This window comes from Nothoprocta perdicaria, unplaced genomic scaffold (genome assembly GCF_003342845.1).
Source record: "Nothoprocta perdicaria isolate Ctin4 unplaced genomic scaffold, notPer1 scaffold_370, whole genome shotgun sequence".
NCBI classification, from domain to species: Eukaryota; Metazoa; Chordata; class Aves; order Tinamiformes; family Tinamidae; genus Nothoprocta; species Nothoprocta perdicaria.
This window is the reverse complement of record NW_020455611.1, coordinates 101,012-124,284: the sequence shown is the minus strand read 5'-3', so window position 1 is coordinate 124,284 and position 23,273 is coordinate 101,012. Positions and strand designations below refer to the sequence as shown.

General features: G+C 43.5%; 1 protein-coding gene across 1 annotated transcript in view; it reads left to right on the top strand.

Annotated features, from left to right (window-relative positions):
* CHRDL1 (chordin like 1) overlaps nt 1-18,108 on the top strand; it is a 33,776-nt gene extending 15,668 nt beyond the window's left edge. The window contains exons 4-11 of the mRNA XM_026044543.1: nt 3,758-3,903; nt 4,867-4,960; nt 7,568-7,635; nt 8,400-8,574; nt 11,490-11,684; nt 13,321-13,488; nt 14,601-14,690; nt 15,902-18,108. Coding sequence (XP_025900328.1) covers nt 3,758-3,903; nt 4,867-4,960; nt 7,568-7,635; nt 8,400-8,574; nt 11,490-11,684; nt 13,321-13,488; nt 14,601-14,690; nt 15,902-16,032 — 1,067 coding nt within the window. The 3' untranslated portion in view covers nt 16,033-18,108. The remainder of the gene's footprint in view (nt 1-3,757; nt 3,904-4,866; nt 4,961-7,567; nt 7,636-8,399; nt 8,575-11,489; nt 11,685-13,320; nt 13,489-14,600; nt 14,691-15,901) is intronic.
* The last annotated feature ends 5,165 nt before the right edge of the window (nt 18,109-23,273 follow it).

The window sequence follows — 23,273 nt, the reverse complement described above, 5'->3', positions numbered from 1 at the left end:
TCTTCTGTAGTGAAGTCTGAGCCCTTAGAAAATAAATACTAACCTCAGAAACATGGCTACTTCCTTTTCCATTGATGCTACATTATCTTTTTCTCTATACATTTTATATTGCTTCCACTGATGTGCTGTGAATGCCAAAAAGAAAAGCTCAGATTGAACCCTGTTAATTAAAAGGATTAACACAGATGGTTTGTCTGGTACTTTGCATAGGCGGTAAATTAAAGCAATGTTGTTCAGCACCATTAAAATGCCAGATAAAGTTTTGGGAACAATGCTCATTAGGAAATACGGTTTACCAACAGGCACTTTGAGCAGCGCAGTATATTTGCAGTTAATTAATCTGATTCTAACATAACTTAACTGCGGTGCAAAATACTGCATGCTGATATGAACATCAATGCCAAGATTTTTCAAAGTTGAAATCTGGCACTTACTAAAACAATCCACAATCACTCTAATCTCACATCGTGCAGGAAAACATGATATCATGAGGGAGTCTGAAGTCCTGTAATTCAGTATGATTTAAAGAGCACTAGAAAAGAAACCAAGGCAAATCCTCATTGCAGGAAGGCAATAATAGGCTAGCAAAAACAGAAAGAGAAAGAAAAATTGCATTAGACAGAACTTATATATAGATATACAAAATAAATACAGCTTATGGTGTGATGGTATATATTTTCTTGCAATAACAGTAAGGAGGTCTCAATTCTGAAACCTTCTTTCAAACTTTATTTTATGCACTCAAATAACACTGTTCAGTTATGTGCTAAAAGGCAGTCATTTGCACGGGTATGTGCTGCATCCGGACCTAAAGCTGATGGTGGAAACTGATTTTGGTTATAGTCATTACATCAGCTCAGCAGTGACAGAATAGTCATTACATGAAAACACTGATGGAATTCAGTCCCTTTATTCCCAAGACAGGCATATGTCATGGGCTGTATGTTAAAATTTATCTGTTGTAGACCTAACATCTATGATCAAATTTAAAACAAATATAGGGGAGGAAAACTATCTGCTACAGGGTTGCATGGCCGAAGGACATTTTAGTAGCTTCATTTCTTCACTAGCATCTGCAGCAGTTGGATGAGGCAAAGTCCTTTGATGTTACTTTTGTTACTGAAGGATTTTCCTGCGACAAATAATCCCATTCCCACCTGAAGTTTCATTTAGAATATTCACTATCAGGATTACATCATGTGTCTCCTAGTCCTCTACTGATCTCAGATGACCAACCTGTGTCACCTGCAGACACATTCCTGACAGCCACTTAGTTTCCTATCCCTGCTTCATGAGACCTACAAGGGTCTCAGGGAGAAAATTATGGTTATCAAGGAGACCAACTATTTGTTATGTAGGCCCTACCATTTAGCAAAGAGTAGAGCAGCAGAGATTGAGCTGCTGGCCTGAGCTGGTCCAGAGCAAGCTACCTGATTGCTGCCTAGCTTCTTCCTCCATGAACAACACAGCAGCCAAAAGCATCTTCTTTTTAACCACGTTAGGAGATATGGTCACCACTTAACTTGGCAGTGCTGGAAGCCAAGGCAGAAATGAGAATCAGAGAGAGCACTGGCTGTACAGGAACTGTCAGCTTTCTCCCTTGGCCCCATTACTTCCTCTCTTGGAGCTGGAAAGGCAGCAGTGGTTGTGTCGCAGCCTCGTGTGTCTCGCCTCAGCTGTGGTATGCTGGGGCTAATCTCTGGCTGCCTGGGATCCTATCGGAGCACTGCAGTAGTTCAACAACACCATGGATATCAGAGTAAAAGTAGAAACATCATGTAAGCAAAAGTCTCACCATCCTTCTTCCATATTTAGAATCAACAATTCAAAGGCATTTGGAGATTTCATAGTGATTTAATTGAGGAATGTTGCATACCAAGGTAAATCTGCAGTAAAATTTACACTCTTCACCAGATTCTTTGAAAAGTCCAGATGAGCCTTTCAAGTGCTGGTCTTGGCAAGCATCAGACCGTGGGCCAAATACTGTCAGCTGCTGTTGGGCAGGCACCGCACACAGGCGGTGTCCTGCAGAGGCTGTAACAGGCCCTCAACAGGCAAAGACCCTCTGTGTTCTCCTGTTATTTCTCCTTTCATTGCCCTTCCAGTTTTGCTGCTCTTCCAATTGCCTGGGGTGGAAGGGGATAACCAGGGGTTTGGCAGTGTCTGCTTCCTGTGAGGTGATTTCCAGAAGGCCCATGGAACTGTGGTGACAACATTCTGGAGGAGGCAGAGTCTGCCCCTTTATCCATAGTTTCCAATATCCATGCCTAATGTCACAGTAGTTGAGTGTCTCACTTGAATCTCTTGCTGATGACTTACACAAGATATGTCTCCATTAGCGCATACATCCTGCCAGGCCTGGATGTGTATTACTACTAGAACATACAGGAAACATTGAAAGCACCATGCTACTGTGCCACGTACAGGCCTTTCATAAGAATTTGGAAAGATTTTGGAGTCCTTTAACTGCACTGAAGTAAGGCTGCCTCTGGTCACTCAAAGGTGCAAGTGCAAAGGCTATTTCTGTCCTCTGAAGGGAAAGGAAATGCCACTGAAGGAGCCCTAGATGGTCAACTTCACTTCTGCTGCTGCTCTGTGGGGCACAGCAGAAGGTTCCCTGCTAACCTAACTAGACCTTCAAACATCATAGGATGCATGTGCTTCGCAGTCCGATTTGACATTTGCCATTGAAAAGATTATTAATATTTGATGGTGCCAACATGAAAAAAAATGCTCTTATGGAATACTTGGAATATCTGCCTTAAAGAGCAGTGCTTATCATCAGAAAACTTCTGCTCTTCAGCTTGAGCCGTAGCTGAAAAGCTTGCATTCTCTGGTAGCATAATTTCACAGAAAAATCTCCCCATGGTTATCTGATAGGCAGAAAAGCGGCTGCAGCAAAACCTGAATTTTCAGGTCAGGTTTCTTTTTACATAAAGGCCTAAATTCACTAAACAAAATTTCGGCTGCATTCCTAGAAATCTGCAGTGATTCTGTCTCCACAGAACAAACAGCCCAGTGTTACTTCCATGGAGCCCTTGTTTGAAGTGCCGCTTCCCATGCTGAGATGCTGAATTCATGTGAATGTAAATGCCATTTACATGAATAGTGCCAGAATCACAGCCTAGCAAGAATCAGTGGCTTACATTTTATAGGTGAAATTAATTCCTCTGCACAGTCTGTCAACTGATAATAGTTAAAAAGTGCAGGGGATGTTCTACCATAAGGTGTGGATGGCTTTAGGTTATGGAAGAAATATTGATGCACGTGGTGCCAAGCAGTTTTCAGAGTTGAACTGACGTTGCCGCCTTGGGTGCTCCATCCTGGGCACTCCGTTCTGCAAACGACGTGTGCTGATCTGCACAGCTGCCACTCATGCACAGAGGAGAAACAGCAGCTTTTGAGTAGCTTTAAAAAAACAGGAAGGTAACAGGTGGATACATAACTGTACTCACCTACCCTGGAGGGCAGCGAATGCTGTAAGAGAGAAAGAGGAAATGCAGCTGCATGAGCTCTCAGAGCTGGCACTGCAGCTGGTCATAGAAATCCTAAAACAAGTGGGACCCTTCACTTGAAGTAAGAATTATTGATGTTGAGCAAAACAGCAGCTTGAGAAAGTCACTTTTACTTTGTAGCATGACAAACGAGTCCTTTCCTAAGAAATAAGATAAATGGGGGAAACATTTTTTTCCTTCCCTGTACTCGTGATACTGCTAGCTGTCGTGACCATGAAGTGCTCCTTTCCCATTGCTTCCAGAAGACTCCCTTTTCTCAGTGAGCAGCAAAATCACGGGCAAATCCTGCGAGTACAACGGCACCACCTACCACCATGGTGAAATGTTTGTGGCTGAGGGGCTCTTCCAGAACCGGCAAGCGAACCAGTGCGCCCAGTGCAGCTGCTCCGTAAGTGACACATGGGAGCCGTGCTCTGCCCGGGCCTCACGTGCCCTTTGCAGAGGACAGGCCGTGGATCCACGAGGCACGTGGGGTCTGGGAGTTAATGCCGAAGCCTGCAGCATGCTCAGAGCTGCTTGCAGCACCTGGGAAACGCCAGGCTGCCTCTTAATAAAACACGGGGTAGAAAGTCCGCCCTGCCCAGCACCTGCCCTAGGCGAGCGTGCATGGCACAGGCAGCAGGTACAATACTGTGGCCTGGCAAATGGAGAGGATTTTGCTTCGCCCTGCCTGGAAAATACAGCACAAAGTCGCCCACTGAAGGTAGATTCATTTGGGCCAAGCTGACAGCCCTGCGCTGGCCCTGGGGAGCTCGTTCAGGCCACAGATCCATCCCAAAACAGGGGCCTGGGCCAGGTCAAACACAGCATATCCCAGCAGTCGTCCCAGGACACTTGTGAGCTCCTGCTGAACCAAACAGCCCTCTCACTCCAGCCAGCTCTTCAGCAAGAAGCCCTGGCAGCTCCAGACCTCCTCTGATCAAATCACCATGCTCTGCATTAACAGTAACCAGGGATTTAACAGGCCAAGAGCTGGAGGGACTTTGTGAGTGGAGGTTTCAGTCGCTGCTGAGTCTTCCTTGCAGATCGATCATAAGAGGCAGCAGCATTAACTGACCCTGGGTAGGTTTAGTCCCAACCTTCTCAGGTATATTCTGAACTTAAAATCACTGTGGTTCCTTCCCCCACCTCCTCTCCCTTTTCCTGAATATTTTTCAAAGGGGGACTTTCCTCTGCATGACGATAAATTTAAGGAGTGCTATCCAGACTTTTCACTGGTCCAGTATTCTGCTTTTGGATACCAGGGTGACATTTGTGTAAACATCAGTACATATATCTACCAAAAATGCATTTACAGTACCATATGAATCGATGCCTCTCCTTCTAAATGCTCCTTGTGTTCCACCAGCAGGAAGGGAATGTGTACTGTGGGCTGAAGACGTGTCCCAAATTAACTTGCTCTTTCCCAGTTTCTGTCCCGGAGTCCTGCTGTCCCGTTTGCAGAGGTAAGTCCTGGCCCATCTACAGGAGGTCACATGTTGGAATTTGCTTCTTCCCCTGTCAGCGCCCTGCCAGACCAGTGCGCTGCCACTCAGTCCTGCACCTTTCCCATTTACTTTCAGTGCCAAATGTGGAAAAATTCAGCCTTGTGTTCCAGCAGGGAATGTTGCTCTCTCTATTTTCCCAAACTGAAACAGGGGAGAAGGCACCAATGGCAAAGTTGCATCCCTATGAAGAGGTGAATCAAGGGTTCACACAATGCACTGAAATAGCTGCCACTGCTCTGGGTAGAAAAGCTCTGAGATAAAAATAAGTCTCTATCCGACAAGTTACCAGACCAGCTCTAGTTGTACAAGACACAAGAGCTGGAGGGACTTTGTGAGTGAAGGTTCAAGGATAAGGCCAGTTGTTTTCCTTGAAACTAGATGCTAACCTATATTCAGATAATTTGGGGATTACACTAGTAACTTAGATCTTGCACACACATGGAACTCAAGTCTCAAGAAGTGCCACCAGCCTTCTCATCCTTCCCAAAAGTCCAAGCCTAAAAGTTTGTCTAAAAGCCAATGTAAATGTCTGACAATTTCTAAATGCATTTTATCTCACCATTGGCATTCAGGCTTTTGAATTACCATCTCAAGGGTCTTTAAGCACCTTTGGACAGTTCTCAAAGATGCAGACAGGACCTGATGGTGCTCAGAATTTTCAGATGTGCTGCTCTATTGAGATGAGTGACACCAGGCTGCTTTGAAAATCTCTCCCACTTGTCTCTCTCTGCACCTTCCATGGTGATACAGGTTTGAAACCAACCTGTTATAGTTTAAAAAAGTCGAAGTTTTGCTGCAGAAATCAGTCACTGAAACCAAAGAGGCAATGATTAAGGAAAACAAGCTCTTCAGAAGTAGTATTTTCATACAAGAGATGAGATTAAATTGGATTATGCAGTAGAAGACCCAATGTCTCCATTTTTGCAGACTTCTTTTCTCTCGACATGTTTTCTACTGTTTATAACTCTTACATAAAATCCTTCAGACTTCTCATTTCTCTCCTACCTAACCATATCCTTTCCAACATGGCACAAGTTGTTTTATCTCCCCTCGCAATGCCTACAAAACACAAACCTAAATGCAGCGTCGGCACCAAGACACCAGCACAGCTCAGGGTGAGGAACCTGAGAGTCAACTCCTGCTCCCTGCATGGCCAAAAAATACTAACACAACATATTCAAACTTGCTGAATATCCCATTCATTCCTCTACTAGCATGGAGCCACTAGAGAAGGCACCAAGCCCTATAGTTCAGATGTTAGTTTACATTAAGATCTGTCTTCTCTTAAGTGAAGGACAAAGCTCTCAAACGCTGCGAGATGACAACACGCAGGGTGCAATGAAGAGGTGGGTCCTTGATGGATCCCACCCAGTTGAAGGCAACCGAGGCGGCCCCGGCCCGCAGTCAGTCCCCTCTCAGCAGCGCGGCTCGGCAAGGTCGCCCTCGCGCTCGCCCATCGCGCGGCCGCACGGTGCTGGTGCTGCCACCCACCCACCCGCCTGGGCCGGGCCGTGGCCGCATCCCAGCCGCAGCGCCCGGCACGGCTGCAGCTCCGCTCCCGGCCGCTCGCTTTTAGCTCTGCCTCTGTCTCTGCGCCCAGGCTGGGGAAAACGCCAAGCTCAGTTCCACGCTGAATGATCTCTCCTCATATAATTTTTTTCAAGAATTGGATATCAGTTCAAGTTCCATAGCTCATCATATCGAGGAGTATTTTTCATTACATCTTTAAAACCTACTTAAACCACAGTCTCTCCCCAAACGGAACTGATTTTTCCCTGCTAACATTTCGTGGTGGCTCCTGCTCAGTAATGTTTGTATTTATGAAGCTGCCTTTACCCGGCAAGCAGCTAGCACTGCTCTGAGCAGGACTGGAAGGGTCCCCTTCCCTCCAACTTTCCACTCTGCAAATGACAAGTTTGGCTGTGAGGAACCGAGCCTGGCTCTGCGAGGCCCTCGCGGCGTCCCATAAGCTTCTCTCCTTCTGTAGCACAAACACAGACTGCCCTCCAAAATCCCTGTCTCTTTTCCAGCAGAATGTCCCTACTTTGCTGTGAATGCACTAGGTGTTAAGAGTCCTATTCTGCAGTATTTTATTTGCCTGCTTTGGAACAGCAGGGCTGGACAGTTCACACTCAATACATGCAAACAGAGGCTCCTATGAGCTTAGATGGGATCCAGCCACAGCAGGTCCATTTCTCATAGACCCTGACGTAACTCACTGCATGTGCCCGGAACAGCTTCTGCTTTTTGTTTAGTGCATTATGCACTCAACAGCGTCGTTTCTGTTTAGCAAATAGTCAGTTTTGGACAGAGGTTTGGCCTGCAGGAGCAGATGACAGAGCATCCCTGGTTCATATCATACCTGGGACATGAAGTCCAAACTATCAACTTCTGTTAAGTGAAGAACAAGAAAAAAAAAAAAAAAAGCACATAAATCTAAGGGTAAAAGAATGCAACCTGCATCTTAAACTTAGCTGTAAAGCTGGGTGAGACTTCTCTCCTAAGTACCTCCCAAGGCATTACACAGTTATTCCCCTAAGTGATCCTGTTCTGCTTTGCCTGCAGGAGATGGAGAATTATCCTGGGAGCACTCCGACGGAGACATCTTCCGGCAGCCGGCCAACAGGGAAGCTGTAAGTGGGGCCCACATTTTCCTGCTGTGCTGTGCATGCAAGTACTTTGGGGGAAAAAAGGTAAAAGGATGTTACCAGGTTTGACAAGATATAAAAATATCTACTGCTGGATCCTGTGAATCTAGCCCCAAACTGATTTCTTCCACTTCCACAAGCTGACATATTTACATGTATATATTTACTTCAGGGGCTTCACTATCTCCAGCATTAAGAGTAACAGTTTACAATGTATTCCGTAAAAGGGGATTTTTATGGCAGCATTCAGAAAATATGAGGAGCTTTTAAGCATTCAGAGGCATGACCTCAACACATGAACCACCAGGTCTTTGCATTAGAGAAGAACTGTGCCTTTCACCACAGCTGCTGTAATACACACTCTCCCTTCATGCCCCCGGGTATTTTGGAAAATAATTTTCCGAAAACAGCCATAGCGTTTTTGCTCTAGAAAACGCGCTGCACAGACTACTTTCTTCTGCAAATAAAATGAGCCTTTGCAGTCTGCGAGCTCAGACAGTCTCCAGCCCAGCTGCACTTGGCCTGTGCAAGCAGAGCTGCACCAGCCTCAGCTGGGAGCGCAAAGCTGCAGCGGGAGAGTCATTCTCACCGTGTGTTTGTTGGGTGGTTGTTTGTTAGGTGCCATCCATTATGCTTAGAGCCTCTTTGATGGTAGTGACAACACACGTGTCAGGACCCCCTTTGGAGTGCAGCCTCTTTCCTCGTGCTCGCTGGACGGGTCATTTACCTCCCTGCCTTTCTGCCTGCAGAGACACTCGTACCCCCGCTCGCACTACGAGCCGCTGCCCAGCTCGGGCAGGCAGGCGGGCGGCGCCCCTCGCTTCCCGGGCGCCAGGAGCAACCGCGGCGTCCTGCCCGACCCCCAGCAGGCGTCGGGAACCATCGTGCAGATCGTCCTCAACAACAAGCATAAGCATGGGCGAGGTAAAGAGCAGTCTTTTTTACACCAGTACTTGGGATCAGGTATCTGCCACCTAAGAGTCCTGAAAGCTTCCCAATAGAAAGAGCAGAGTCTTGCAAATTCACACTGGGATCAAGAGACCCAGTGCAAATTGGAAAGGTGAAATGCAGTGAACGATTCAAGGTGTGAAACACGCTCTTGACTGAGGTCTGTGTGCCTGCACGTAGGACACAAGTGCCTGTCACCACCTGGGCATCACTCCATCGCCCACCTCTGCACCACTCTGCGGGACGGGGCTGGAGGGCATCATCAGCCTTTGGATTTGCTAACAGGTTCACAGAGCAATGTGGTCAGTAGGAAACAACCAATCTGTGGTTGATTTCTTTATGTTGTCTCCTATTTTGTAACTTAAGTGCCTGTAAGCAGCCTGTGTGGAGCATGTGCCCCACAACTGTACTAGGTGATGAGGACATCAGGACTTTAAGCTTATACATCAAACCTTGACTAGGCTGTATTCCTGCTGCATTGCAGAAGGGACAAAAATGGAGAGGAAACGTCAGCCCCCAGGTAGCGGGGAGAGCAGAAAGGGTGGGATGTCCCATTCCTGGTTGCTTCTGTGGATGCAGAGGTTTGCTGGGGCACAACTAAGCAGCCATAAAAGAAATAGGTGTGAAGAGCAACCGTAAAGAACAGCTACCCACAAGTACCAGTCAGTGAACACTCCAGAGCAACCCGCAAAGAGTTAAAAGCCCTTGTATTATGGCCAACTAATCTTTTAAGGTATTAACTAACAGCAGGAATGTTGGCCATAGGATCTTTATTATCCACCTGAACAACCATGAAAAAACATTCAGATTATGCCAGTGTTTTATGCTGAATCTAGGAGCAGGAATCTCCATGCAGTGCAATGTCTTTGACGTGTAATTCACACATGAAGACATCATCAAAGCAATTTCTAACTGATTTGTCTCAGCAAATAAAAAGCATACAGGCGAGCAGCATATTTCTGGACGCTGTATGGTAACAGCCACAACTTCAGACCGTCACTGCCCAGAGAGTGTCTGAGAGGTCCCCACGATGCAAACCAGAATGCTGACCACCTCTTTTCTTTTGTTCTTGTGCAATTAACAAGTATTTACTAATTAATGCACATGCCCCTTGAGACACATTTCAACAAGCTAAAAAATAAACAAACCTGACATGCAAATACTATGCAGTTGCACAGATAGAGATTCATATTTCTGAACATAAAGAGTACTGAAAAGATGAAGTATGTGCCATATTTTGGCTCCTACTGGAGGCTTCAGCTGCTACCCCAGAGTATTTTGTTTAACACACCCTTGAAACAGAAAGAATATCTATCTACGTGGTATTAAGTGTTAGCCCTTCCTTTGTCAGGTAAAAATCATAGACAAGTATGTCCCTAAGAGGTCTAGGAAACTCTAATTGCAGTAAACTCTACATAAGTGTCAATATAACCAATAATAGATAATTTCATTACATAATAAGCCTAAATACTTACCTGTTCTATCCATTTATACTGGTTTCTCTCATATTCTGACTATACAGATAACATTTAATTTGCTTTCACAGAAGAAACAAAACTGGTTTTTACCTTTGTAATAAAAGCAGACCTTAGGAAAGAGTTAAAAAGTAGCAAATTATATACCAAATGATGGCATAACCTCATGAAAGACAATACATTACAAAGAACACCCACCATAAATCTCAGTAACTCAGTAAAGTATAAGCCAGTTGCTCACATCTGTTACCAGTTAGATGTAAATTTCAGATTACAGATAAAAATTAAATTGCTTTTGAAAGTTACAGGCAAAATAGGAACATATTTTACAAATAAAAGCATTAATAAAAATGATGGCATATTAGAAGAATTGGAAATATTTACAACATACCCCAGCTTCAGATCAGTTGCTCTTAGAAATCAGGCAGTGCCCTTTCTTTCACCTTGTTAGGATTAGTTTGCATTTTTCTTTGTGTTTATAAAATATTTAAAAAGAAAGAAGTAAGGTTTATAGGGCAAACACAGACATGCTGTAAAGTGATATAATTCCTACTAGTTGCAGGGTGACCCAAACTGTCTTCTACCAGGTATGGATTTTCTCCACACTCATATTGCCAGCTGTATTTGTCTCTCTCTCAGGGGCACTGATGAATGAATATTTTGAGATGCTTAGGTGCTGCTGGAATGAAGTTTCATTGCCATATGCATCTTCTCATGTTAATGTTCTCTTTTGATTTCAAAACCCAAACATCTCTACATACTTACAGACATATATATGTCCCTCCAAAAATATAAAGTATCAAACTTCAGTTTTCAAAATTATCCTGCTTGCCTCTGTGTGTTGTGCAGCAGGCAGGCCCATATGAAAGCAATAAAAGTCCCATGTGGCACTAATCCAGCTTGCTGATAGCAAGGCTCTCCCTGCAAAGGCAGCGCTCAGCTAATAGTGAGAAAAACTGTGCAGATGGCTCAGTAGCAAATGTCACGATGATGTTGGGTGCAGATTTAATTGGAGAAGCCAGAACCAGTTTAGCAGATGTGTCCTGTAGGTGACTGAGAGCAGGAGGAGGGGAGTGTTTTATAAGCCAGGTAATGATGTACAATAAAACACATGCACTGGAGGGGAGCTGGTCAAAACGTAGAATCAGCCACCTCCACCATTCTGCTGAAATTATTCAGGGACATTGGTGTTGGCAGGGTTGGAATCAAGGCAAACTGCTCAGAAAAGAGCGCTCAAAGGCTTAGACTCATTATCTTTTACTGGGAAAAACTCACACAAGAGCTACCAAGCACAGAGATACTAACAAATTATGTACAGGGATACTGCTTTAAATAAGTGTGCATGAAGCAAATCAATACTCAAATGAGCGTACCTTTTCTAGTTGTACTTTTTCTTCATTTTCTCTTCTTTTGTAGTGTGTGTTTCAAACGGCAAAACATACTCACATGGTGAATCTTGGCATCCTAATCTCCGGGCCTTTGGAATTGTAGAGTGTGTGTTATGCACCTGCAACGTCACCAAACAAGAATGTAAGAAAATTCATTGTCCAGAACAATATCCCTGCAAATACCCTCAGAAGGTAGAAGGAAAATGCTGTAAAGTCTGTCCAGGTAAAACAAAAAGTTGATTGCAGACCGCCTTCTTGCTGTGCATGTTAACAGGCTTGGCTCAGGCCCCCTAGTCACAATGAGGTCTGGTGAAAGCAGCATGGGCTGCTGGTGAAACCAGCACGAGCTGTGCCTGCTGTTCCAGTCTGTGTGCAGGGACAGCAGTATGGGACAGCCGGAGCTGTCCCCGTCACTGCTCTACTGCTCTTCTGCAGACTTGATTTATCCAGGGCACGTGGGTTCTCATCGCTTGCTGACTTTCCGTCTAATATTAGCGTGACTTCCTGACACTCATTTCCACAGAGAGGGGTACATGCACAGAAAGCGCAGGTGCATGTGCAGTGCCCTCGGGAGACTCTCCTCTGCTCCCCCAAGTACAGAGCTCACAGAACATTCAGATCGTTTTCTAGCTTGCAAGATTTGCATGGAGATACTATCATTCCTGCTTTGCAAAACACACCACAGGCATTCAAAAGCCCTGACTACAACATGATTTGTCCTGATTATATAACTTAATCCTTGATGTAAACACTAACTTAATATAAGCTTAGCATTACCTTTCTGTGCTATGCTAATTATTACATTTCTGTATCATTACTTAGTAAAATTAATGCCACAACTAACCTGCTAATCTGCTGGCTGGTCTGACAAATGACCAGCCATGTTGCATATGATATAAAGGGCAAAGGAGTATCCTGTTGCCCTTCTGGACCTTTACATTTCGTTTCTAATTTGTGTGGCCCATCCTGTTTGTTTGGTGATGCACTGGGCAGAAACACTCTGAGGAAATGAGCAGACCTGGTTATGAAGGTGCATCCCTTTTGGCCGTGGGCAGGTGGGAGGTGAGCAGTTGGATCCCTCTGGATGTCAGTAAATACTGGATGAGGCTCATTTGAAGATGAGTCAGCAAAATCTAACAGACTGGCTTGAATGGAAAAAGTAGTAGTGAAAAGAGAGTTACTGTCTTTTTCTTTGAGATGCCATGTGCCAGTTTTTAAGAAAGTTAAGTTTTTCTACTATGTCTCGTATGTGTTAAGAGGTACTTATCACTAGGTTTCACCTCAAGCTGGAGAATCTGATAAGTCTGACTTTCTCACTAAGCTGCATCTTATATCTCTTGCATTCTTGTCCAACTTCCAGGTATCACCAAAATATTTATGATTTCAATCGTATTGCCCATTATACATTCACATGGGCCAGAGACGAGGTGCACTAGGGCTAGTCTGGGCCTGCACACACCTAGAGCTGGCCATGTTCTTGTGGGCCTGCTGGTTTGCTGGCTGCTGCCGAGCAAAACGCAGGATACATCAGTTCTCCCTGCTCCTTGCCTCAGCAAAACACCAGTGTGGGTCTATTCACTCCGACCAACCACTGATTTTTTCATTTAGTTATTCAATTACCTCTGAGTCTTCTAGCATTATTTCAGATCTGCTTGGAAAGTGACAACGGGTTCAAAAATTTTAGGATACTGATGGATCGATAGCATAGCTATATACAGTTCATTTCCTTATGAAACTGGGTTATACATCCATATACTATCTCTCCACCATGCATAGACATTCAGAATCAAGCAGAATAGATATGGTTAAAGCTGTAATATTTGTTTTGAGTTTTGTGTTTTTTTATTTTTCCTAAACAGAAGAAGTGCCAAGTCAGAACTTTGACAACAAAGATTATTTCTGTGGCAAAGAGACATTGCCTGTCTATGAATCCGTTTTCACAGAGGAAGGGGAAACCATCAGAAAAATTGCAGTAGAGACTGAAAAGCCACCTCAAATAGAAATACATGTGTGGACAATTAGAAAAGGTGAGTTAGACAAGTTCTTTCTTTACACAACATATTGTCCTCCATTAAAATCCCAAGCCTAGATGCTGACTGCGCTCCTTCTGGCTAGTGCAGCACCGTGACAGCCCTTTCCTACACACTCGAATTTTGTTATGCAGAAGTCTGAATAACCCCCCAGATTCTAGTTCTGAAAGCTTCTGGCCTTCATTGTGAGCAAAAACACAAAGCCAGGCAGATTGTCAGGAAAGCACTATGACATTTGTTGCTGAGAAGCAGATAGGCAGGGTTTAACCAGCCGCTTAAGGGTTCTTATTTAGCATGGTTGAAAAAGCTGTCCAGCGAAAACAGCCTTAGTGATGTGTTACTACATCTGTAATGGTCTAAACTTTCAGCAAAGAATGTTTTAAGATGGAAGTAGTAACTTTTAGCAGAATAATTGATACAGTTAAAAAAAAATAGAAAACCTTTCAGAAGCCCAAGCACTTGTGCAAAATCCTCAGTCGTTAGTACGACAAAAAGTATTTCCTCCAGCCTCCTACAAATGTTTCCTACTTTAAGCAGAAAGCATGTAATTCTCTTAGGAAAAGCATGTGTAGCACAAGCCTTTTCCATATAAATTATACACTTGCAGATTTCTTTTTCAAGCACAAAGCCAAACCCAAACCGTGACCGGAAGAGCAGTCAGAGGCTCTGATGGTTAATAAATGCCCTGTGTATTCAAGAAATGATGATTTGACAGTGATGTTGCCTGCTGGCTCACGACAGGCAAAATGGTATGTGACAGCAAAATCATACTGCTTTTCTTCAGGACACTGGGATTTTGGCTTCTGCTGTAATTCTGCATTCACTCATACTAAGGAAAGGGTCGGCTATGTTAGAAAAGTGTCAGCTCATTCTTCCCCCACCCAGAAACTCCCTGCACCATAAACTCACAGAAGAAAAATGCAAAAGTAGCCAACAGAGCCAAAGGGAACATCCAGGAAAAATATCCTGGAATACCCTGGAAAATGCAGGTTGTTGGTCGGGATTTCGGGGAAGCCTGGCACGGCAGTGACCCTGCTCCGGTGGCAGGGCCGGCCGGGCGTGTTGCGCGCCCGCTCCCGCTAACACGCGCTCCTCCTCTCGCTGCTCAGGGATCCTGCGCCACTTCTACATCGAGAAAATATCCAAGAGCGAATTTGAAGAACTTCCCTACTTCAAGCAGATAACAAGAACAACCCCTAGTAAGTAACATCCTGGTCTCTTCAAGTTTCTCTTCTCCATATGAAGAACACTCCTTTTACTCCACATACTCAAGCAGATAACTTAATTTTCTCCCAGTACATGGCTTCAATATTTTGTAGGTATAAATCAAAATCATTAAAATGCAGCAATTTAAAACACAGGCATATGTAAGAGGGGAGCCTGTCCCTGCTGCACTAGCCACCTGTCATTTTGAGAACATGCAGGATAGACGGGTCTCTGCTCTCACTGCCATGACTGATGGCAGCGGAGCAGCACAATCAGGCTTCATGTAAGCAACATTTCAAGCAATCATCATTTTTCTGAAAGTTATTCAGTACAGAAAAAAAATGACATGATTAAAGGAGTTCTCATATATATATATGTTATATTTGAAAGAAGACACTCCTATGCTTCTAATTTTTTTAAGGAGTTATAATTCACTTATTTATCACTCTTGACTAAATTTCTTGTTTGTATTTCATCCACCTTGGGATATGACTGTTGATTTGACGGTTTAATTAAAGTAAAGGTGTTTTTAGCTCCCAGTTCTTTTCCAAGACTAGTTGCCATTTTTTATGAGCTTCCAGTTGGGCAGGGAGGTATTTTTCACTGGAATAATCTAGTCTTGAGGATACAGGATTAGTGAGAAGTAGACACCCTCTCATGTAAAAGATTTCCTGGTTGTTTTTTCCTTTCAGCCTTCCCTAAGCTTCCCACTCCTGGTCACCTGCACTGTATTATTCTAGTTACCAAGACCACAAGCATTCACATTACCAAAAATGCATAGTAATAGTAATACCCTAGGAACAGAGTCTGTATTTAGGCAGAGCTCACACTGCATGAAACATGCAGACTTGTTGCTTCCTGACTTTCAAAAACTTCAGTTCACCACCGGATTCCAGTTCTCCCATAGCTCTGCCTTAAACCAGAGTATCTCACTTCAGAAATGGCAGAAATGAATAGGGGCCAATTATAGCACCACTGAATTAAAGAAGGGGATAACATTCTGGTCCTAGATTATGTTTTTTAAACAAGTTATTTTGCGTGGACTCTATTACATGATTGTAAGATGCTTCAAATATTTTCCATGGGAGGATTAGACAGTGTCTCTACCATTGTGAATCAGTTTGTCCGGAGAGTGCTTGTAAATGACTCCAAAGTTCTCTGTGCCCTTTCTGAGTATCTTTCTCCTTTGTATTTTTGTTTTCAGGCCAGTGGAAAATATTTAGCGAGGGAGAAGCTCAGATCAGCCAAATGTGTGAAAGCAGAGTGTGCAGGACTGAGCTCGAGGATTTGGTAAAGGTTTTGTACCTTGAGAAGTCTGAAAAGGGTCACTGTTAAGGGAGACAGCACTGGAGGGAGAAACACAAGAAAACTTATGAAAACTTGGATCTGCAGCTGGACTGCAGGCTTATTTTGCTTAAGTCAACAGTTGCCCTAAAACCCAAAACTATAATGCAGTAATTATTCACATCATGCACAGCAAATTTGCTGCTTTATGTGTAGTGGTCTGTGTCAACCGTTTAAATATCTCCTCAAAAAGACTAGGAGGCTCTGTATTACTGGTGGGGGAAGGAGAAAGAGACTGTAGTTTCTTAGAGTTGCATTTCTTTACAAGTTAAAAAAAGAAAACAGAACATTTTTATTATTATTATTTGGCAAGTTATTCAAACTAAAAAGAAGGACACTTAATAAATGTGCAGGAGCTACGAAGAGTATTATTTCCTGTGCTGAGTTTATTCCGTTTCTGGTGTTAAAATGACTCACAGATTTTTAGAAGGGGAGGAAAAACACAAATGATACAATACTTATGTTGGAGACATAAAAAACAGATTTAAGCTAACAAACTTGTAAGCAGCCTGCCTTTGGGATGATGTCTTACAATTGAGCAAACTGAGTCCATAAACTGAACAGCAGGTGTTAGTGGCAATCACTGTATTTTCGTAGCAATTTGAGAAAATGTTCACTTTTAAGTGGTTTTCACTCAGTTTCTACCTCCCACTTCTCTAAATAAAATGTAACGTGTTAGCTCCCTATCACAGCCCTAATAACTTCATTCTTGTGGGCCCTATTAACACAGGTCTTGGCTGATACCCTGCCTTACCCAGCATGTGGTGGAAGGTGGGCAAGTATTCCCAGCACTTCCAAAACTCTTAGTGGGTTAAACCTCCCCACTAATAACTCCTTAGGATTGTGACCTTCCTCCACTGATGCTTTCCAATTTGGATCCAAAGTGCAGAAGTGCTGCATTTTCTCATGGTGGCCTCTCAATTCTCCAGCAAACTTTGAGGACAAACCTCCCCCATGACAAATACCAAGCTGCTGTAGCGGGCCTTTAGGGCAGAGTAGCTTTGTGCAAGTTGCTTTCTTCCTGAAAAACAAAGCTGAGATAGGCAGTTGGAAGGTGAAATGGAGTATAGTGGGCCCATGGTGTGTTTAAGGAAGGTGGCTGCCATCTCCAGAAAAAGAAGTACAAGGCCATCACTTCGAAAAATGCTATATCTGAAGAGACAACAAAATCATGCAGAGCGGCTTGTGGCTGCACTCCTGGATTCATTCCCAAGATGAAGGTGCCTCCTGCCAGTCTTTGTCCCATTTTCTGCTCCACAAGCAAAGATCCTGCTGCTCTGGCCCACGTTGGGAAGCACAGCTCCATGGAACAGTCTGTGCCAGGGCTGGGTCCTCCTGCGGAGCGAAATGAGCACGGGGACCAGGAGAGCTGTCACTCTGCGGAGGGGCTCCCGGGCCAGGCCCCTGCCTGGGCTGCCTGCAGCGCCAGAGGCTTGGAGATGAGGAGGCATCTGAGCAGGGCAGACACGAGCGTGATGGAAAAGGCAAAGGAAATCTGGAAAATGTATAGAAGGTGGACTTTCTAATTCTCAGTCCTTTGTGATTCTGCCTATATATAACCACCACGTTGTCCCTAGGCCAGGATAGAGAGTAGATAGTGACATTTCCCTCGCTGCAATGTGCTAAGAATGGTCCACTGCATACCACAAAAACATGCTAAAAAGAGAGCTCCTCCAGGATGCAGCTGGATTGGCAAGAACAAAACAATCTCTTCATATCACTAGGACCTTACAGAAGAAGCAAGACCAAGAACTGATGTCATGCTACATATCTGAAGTCTTAGCTAGCATGTGGCCATTAGAAGCTCTATACCGCTTTTCATAGAAAGGAGAGTTAAGTGAATTGTCCCAACCAAATTTCCAGTGGGAACATAGCCTTCTGCCTTCACCCATTCGGTCTCAGTGGCTGAAAGGGATACAGTGTGTCCTAAGCCCTGTCACACTGCTGTGGGCTCTGTAGCAGTTTCACACCTGAACTTATCACAATGCAATTGGAGGAGAAAGAGTTTACCCAGAACTGGGGCGTCTGCTGGGCTGAAATGTGCTGTAGAAGTACTAGATTCCACTATAATTCTTCTAATAACTCAAGCCTGAAACTTGTCATTCCTTTGGCGAAGACTTTGCAAAAGGCGTTTGTAGCAACCCGGTCAGAAACACACAGTGGTCTGGCCCACCTCATGGACAGTCTGTCTGTAGCAGTAATTGGTGAACAAAGACTAAGTGGAAAGTGTACAATGATTGTAATTTTTTTAAGAAGAAGAGGAAGGTAACCTGTTTTTTTTTTTTGTATTTGTGACAGGTCAGGTGGAGTCCAGATTGTATATTTATTTGTATAATAAACACTCCTTCAGAAAAGCAAAATAAAAAAAAAATCGTAACTATCATTTAGTAAATGCAGTGTTGCATTTTTACAGTCTCTGGTCACTTAAGGCAATAAAATACACAAGTGTCATGGTTTTTCATTCTCTTCATGGGATGTACGTCTGTTACGGTACTTATTTATGTACTTGTTGTATCACTTTGACCTGATTTTATAAATTAATAAACTCTAAAGTTGTTAATAAAACAAGAGCTTCTGTGTATGATGTTGGTGCTCCGTGTACTGCTGCAGTCCTCGTTTGCAGTTCTGCTGCTGTCACCCGACACAGAAAGCCCAGAGGGGCAGTGTGGCTCCTGGGGCTGGGCCCTGTTTAGTTCACTGGGTGAAATGCAAAGGAGAAATGCAAGGCCAAGCAGGCAGGTCTGGGTGTGCAGGGGAGAGCCCTGCTCTGTGCTGTGCCCTTCTGAAATGAGTTTTAAACATCCTCCCCACCCTTAGCAGAGAAAGAGTGTGTTAGCCTGAGACTCCTACCTTCATACTCACTCCATTGGGGAAAAAAGGTCAAAGCGTTTCACAATTCAGATGATGAATACTTCCAAAATAATTGATAGCACATGAAGTATTTGCGTAATATTGGTGTGTTGTGGTGCCTGTTGTGTTATCCATCTGTGATAAAAGCCAAGATTTGGAAGATTTATTGTGGGAGGGGTGGAAGTTGACAAAGTTAGCCCTTACTTCCATTTGTTGCTTTCATTTTGGGTTTGAAAAATATCTTTGTCTTCTGCACTGAGGTTTTGGACCATTCCACTTCTCGGTAAAGTCTGTCTGCGCCGGCATTAGCATCTAAGTACGCGCCCACAACCCTGCCCTTCTCACACAGCACCAGCCAACTGTGAGCAAGAATGCAAAGCATCCACAGCAAAAACAAACAATTGATTTTAACCCAGGAAAGCAGTTTTTAATGTAGAAACCCTGGATACTGGTTCAATAGGATCAGACAAGGTAATGAGCCTTATTTCCAAGTGAGAACACCGCGGTGTCCTCAGCAGATCGCGGCTCCAGAGGCAGAGGTGGAAGCTGCTCCGCAACATCTGAGCTGCCCGGGGCTGCCAGCAGAGCTGAAGGGCTCACAAGTGGCACCTCCAGCCCCTTGATCTCTCCCCAAAGATCAATCTGGTCCCCTGTAGTTTTATTTCTCCTATTCATCTTGTGCTTTTGTGTTTGTTTCACGATCACAACACCAAGAAATCATCTGTGTTAAAGCCAAGATAAATTGAAACTGCCTCTATTCCCACTGCAACCATCAGTGAAAAGTCCCGGTTCCTTAAAGGGAACTGGAGTTTTGAGCTCTCCACTCCTGTGCCTGTTGATTTTTCAAACTCTTTTTTAGAATACTCTATACGCAAGGCAGGAACGAGCTCCTTCAAAGACAAAGGCTTGGTCAAAGCAAAGCAACGTAAGTACCAGAAGTATAGAAAGGCAGAGAGAGAGAAAGAAAGATGATAAGAGGAGAGAGACCTGGGGAAGGATGTTATTGCTGATTTGCTGAATAAAAAAAGCTGTGGTCTCAACTTGCACCGGTCTGTTCTGGTCAGCATTAACCCCTCAGCAGGTGTATCAATATTACTTTAAAATTTACTCTATCATCTTAGCCACTTTGGAGGATCCTATAAACTGCTGCAAGCCAGACTGACATTCATGTCCACCAGGAACACTGCACGAGCCTCCCCAGCCGCGCCGGGACCCTGCTCTTCCCAGCTCGTCCCTCCTCCCAGCCCACAGCTAGAATGGGCCACGAACCATCTGAGCCTATGCTGTGCTCTGGTTTTAAAGGCAAAATTAGGACTTAAGTGATGCTTAAGGTTTATGGACAGGGGAGTATTTTTGCTCTGCATCCCTAAGTGGGAGATTTCTGTTGCTTCCTGTGCTACTGCGAAGCTTGCAGTTCAGTGTGGCTGCAGCTCAGTGTAGGCTGCAACAGCTCCTAGAAACTTGTTCTGTAGCATCCTCAGGATATTTGGGAATGACAAAGGCTGGAGAAGCTCAAAGCTCAAAGTGTCATTTTTTCACTAGTGAAAGTCAAGTACTTAAAGCTGTGGTTGCAAAAATATCTCATAAACTGAAAGACAATAGTCATCAATTAATCTCCATCAAGTTCTTTTTAGAATAATGAAGATTTGATTGTGAAGAATAAGGAAGATTTGATTGTAAACACAGTCGTTTACTAAAGAAAAAAAATCTAATTCTTAGAGACACATGCACAGCTCCCAGTGACGATGCGCTGCGGAAAGCTGTACTTTGGGGAGTACCCAAGATCATGGTTTCCATTCAATACTATTAGAAAACATTTCCTTGCTTTGAATGTCTTATTTTTTATTTGCATAAAGAAAGCCTTGATTTTTAAGGCTCTTTGGAGGGTAGCATCCTTTCAAAAATGGGCCGGTGCCAGCACTAAGAAACGTTATGAGATGTTTACAACCAGCACTGGTCTCCCACTGATTTTAGTTTTGCCATTTGTATCTATGTAAAATAGTTGTAAAATTATGCAACCAAATCCTACCAGTAGCACTTCTCACTCACTTCACACCATGTAAATAACCATAATCAAGTGTTAACTTTTTTTTTTTTTTTAAAGGGGGTTGTTTGAACATCAGCAACGTGCTAAATTTCTGGAAATAGAAACCCCGCTGCTATTTTGTTTGAAAGGCTTAGTTTATAAATTACAGATTGTTTTCACAAGGGAGACGAAAAGAATTCAAATTTTATGAATTCAAAGAAAACCTAGCCTCCTATTTTGCAACCATAAGTAACTGAAAGATTCAATTGATACTAATGGTCAGAGTCTTGTATACAGAGCCTTAAGAAATTACAACAGCTTTTCCCACTAAATTTTTCTTCTTAATTCAAAGTCAGACAACTTTTAGAGACCTTTGCTCTGATAAGTCTCCTGCTGATGTGCTGGGCTCTTCCCATGACCTAAGCTTGCAACAAGCTCCCAAGTTCTTTCTAGTCAGTATGTGTTGGGAATTATTTACCCCATCCAAATGATGTCTGTGATGAGCTCACTCTTAATAAAGACAAAGCTATCATAACCACCGCGCTCATGGTGATCACTGCCCTCATTAATGCACAGAGGGCCTAACAAAAAGTAGTCACTGATAATTTACTTTTCACGCAGGAAGTTAAGAAAACCCTAGAGAAATTAAATAGAAACTCTTGACAACTGCAGAACTGCATTTGAATAGTAAGTGTTGAAACCTGGAGCCCTTCTCGTCTGGCTTCTCTGCCTAGAAGGAGATTTCTGAACAGACATTTTATCCTTTTGCCAATGACTAAGATGCTGAAAGGAGCAGTTACTAGAAGAGTACCTTTAAAATGCAGCTCCAGCAAAAACAGTCAACAGGGAGAATCTTCAAGCAAAGAATCCAGCCACAGCCCAGCTCCAGCCAGGCCAGACCCTGCCGCCGTGAACATCAGCCTCGTTCCCCACCAGAGGAACATCTGGCCAGATACAGCAACGAGCACGTCAGTCTGGCCAGAAGACCCAGGGGAATGAAGTAGGAGAAATGTGACATTAGCACATTTTAACTGTAAAGACACAGGCTTTTCTCATCTCTATGCATATTCTTTTTATAAATCACAGTTTTCAGGCCCTTTGCAGGAGGTGTCGCCTCAGCCAGCGAGCATATCTTAAAGCCACCACTCCCCTATCTACAGCCACATGGAAATATGTTACCTAATATACATTAACAATAGACCTTTTTACCTCACACAGACACTTGTGCTTAGCAGTCTCAATAAATACAAAGCCAAAGAGTCAGGAATATACAACCTGTTCTATCAAGTGTCTCCTCCCCACCAGCTTCTTCCCAGTCAGATCTATGGACAGTCATTTCTTGCATCTACTTCTTGTACCTGCAAAAATCCCAGCAAAGCAAGATTTGTGACCTAAAAAACAGGAGAAGCAAGAACCACTTCCAAAGAATTCTGGGATCCCAGGTCTGGGATCTGGGATAAATTCCTTGTAAAATTCCAGCTCTGTTGCCCTAGATATTGAAAAGGATTCTGACCTATTTCTGTAAACACGTGAAAAGCCAGTGTGCTTCTGCCAAAAAATAACCGTTATTTCTAATAATTGCCAGCTGAGAAAGAATTCCAAAAGAAAGTGGATGATGAGGCTTGGGAGCCCTCAAGATGCTGTATTTGATGACTGGCTTTTGCAAGTGAGTTAAAATGGATCTTCTTTACTTCTTGAATGTCACCCTATAGAGTAACTGCTTTGGAAAGGTTTACATCCCTTTTCTCCCCTATTCAATCTCATTAACTCCTCTCTCGGAACCCAACACTTTCACTGTTTCAAAAACAGTGGATAGATTTTCAAGTACCCTTTGTAGTGTTTGTTTTTTGGAGTTAATTTTGTTTTGCTCTTTCATTTTTGCTGTTCTCTGATCCAAACCCACACCATGACCAAGACAAAACCCCGGCAGAATTGACTGGAGTTGTAAAGTGTCACCAAAACATACAGTGACTGCTTATGTTACTCCTGGCAGATAGAGCTGATCGCTCTGTCTTGTATAAAGTTCATTTTTCCAAAATGATAACAAATAAAAGAGGGTGAAAACAAGTTTAAGGCAGTGATGGAACTCTTTTATGAAGTGAATAGGTGCTCTCTGTGCCAATACAGTCTGCTTAATCACAGTCTAACATTTAATTATGTATATAGTTAAGGGGACTTGCTTGCATTGGCTTAATTATTCTGCATGATAATATGAACAAAGGGCCTCTGTTTAAGTAATCAACAAAAATTTTAGCTGGCTGAGTTTCCTCAAATGTTCCAAGACCAATGAAAGATCTGATCATTAAGGATTTACTGCCCGTGAGAGCTATTTTAAACCTGTTCCCTTCATATCACA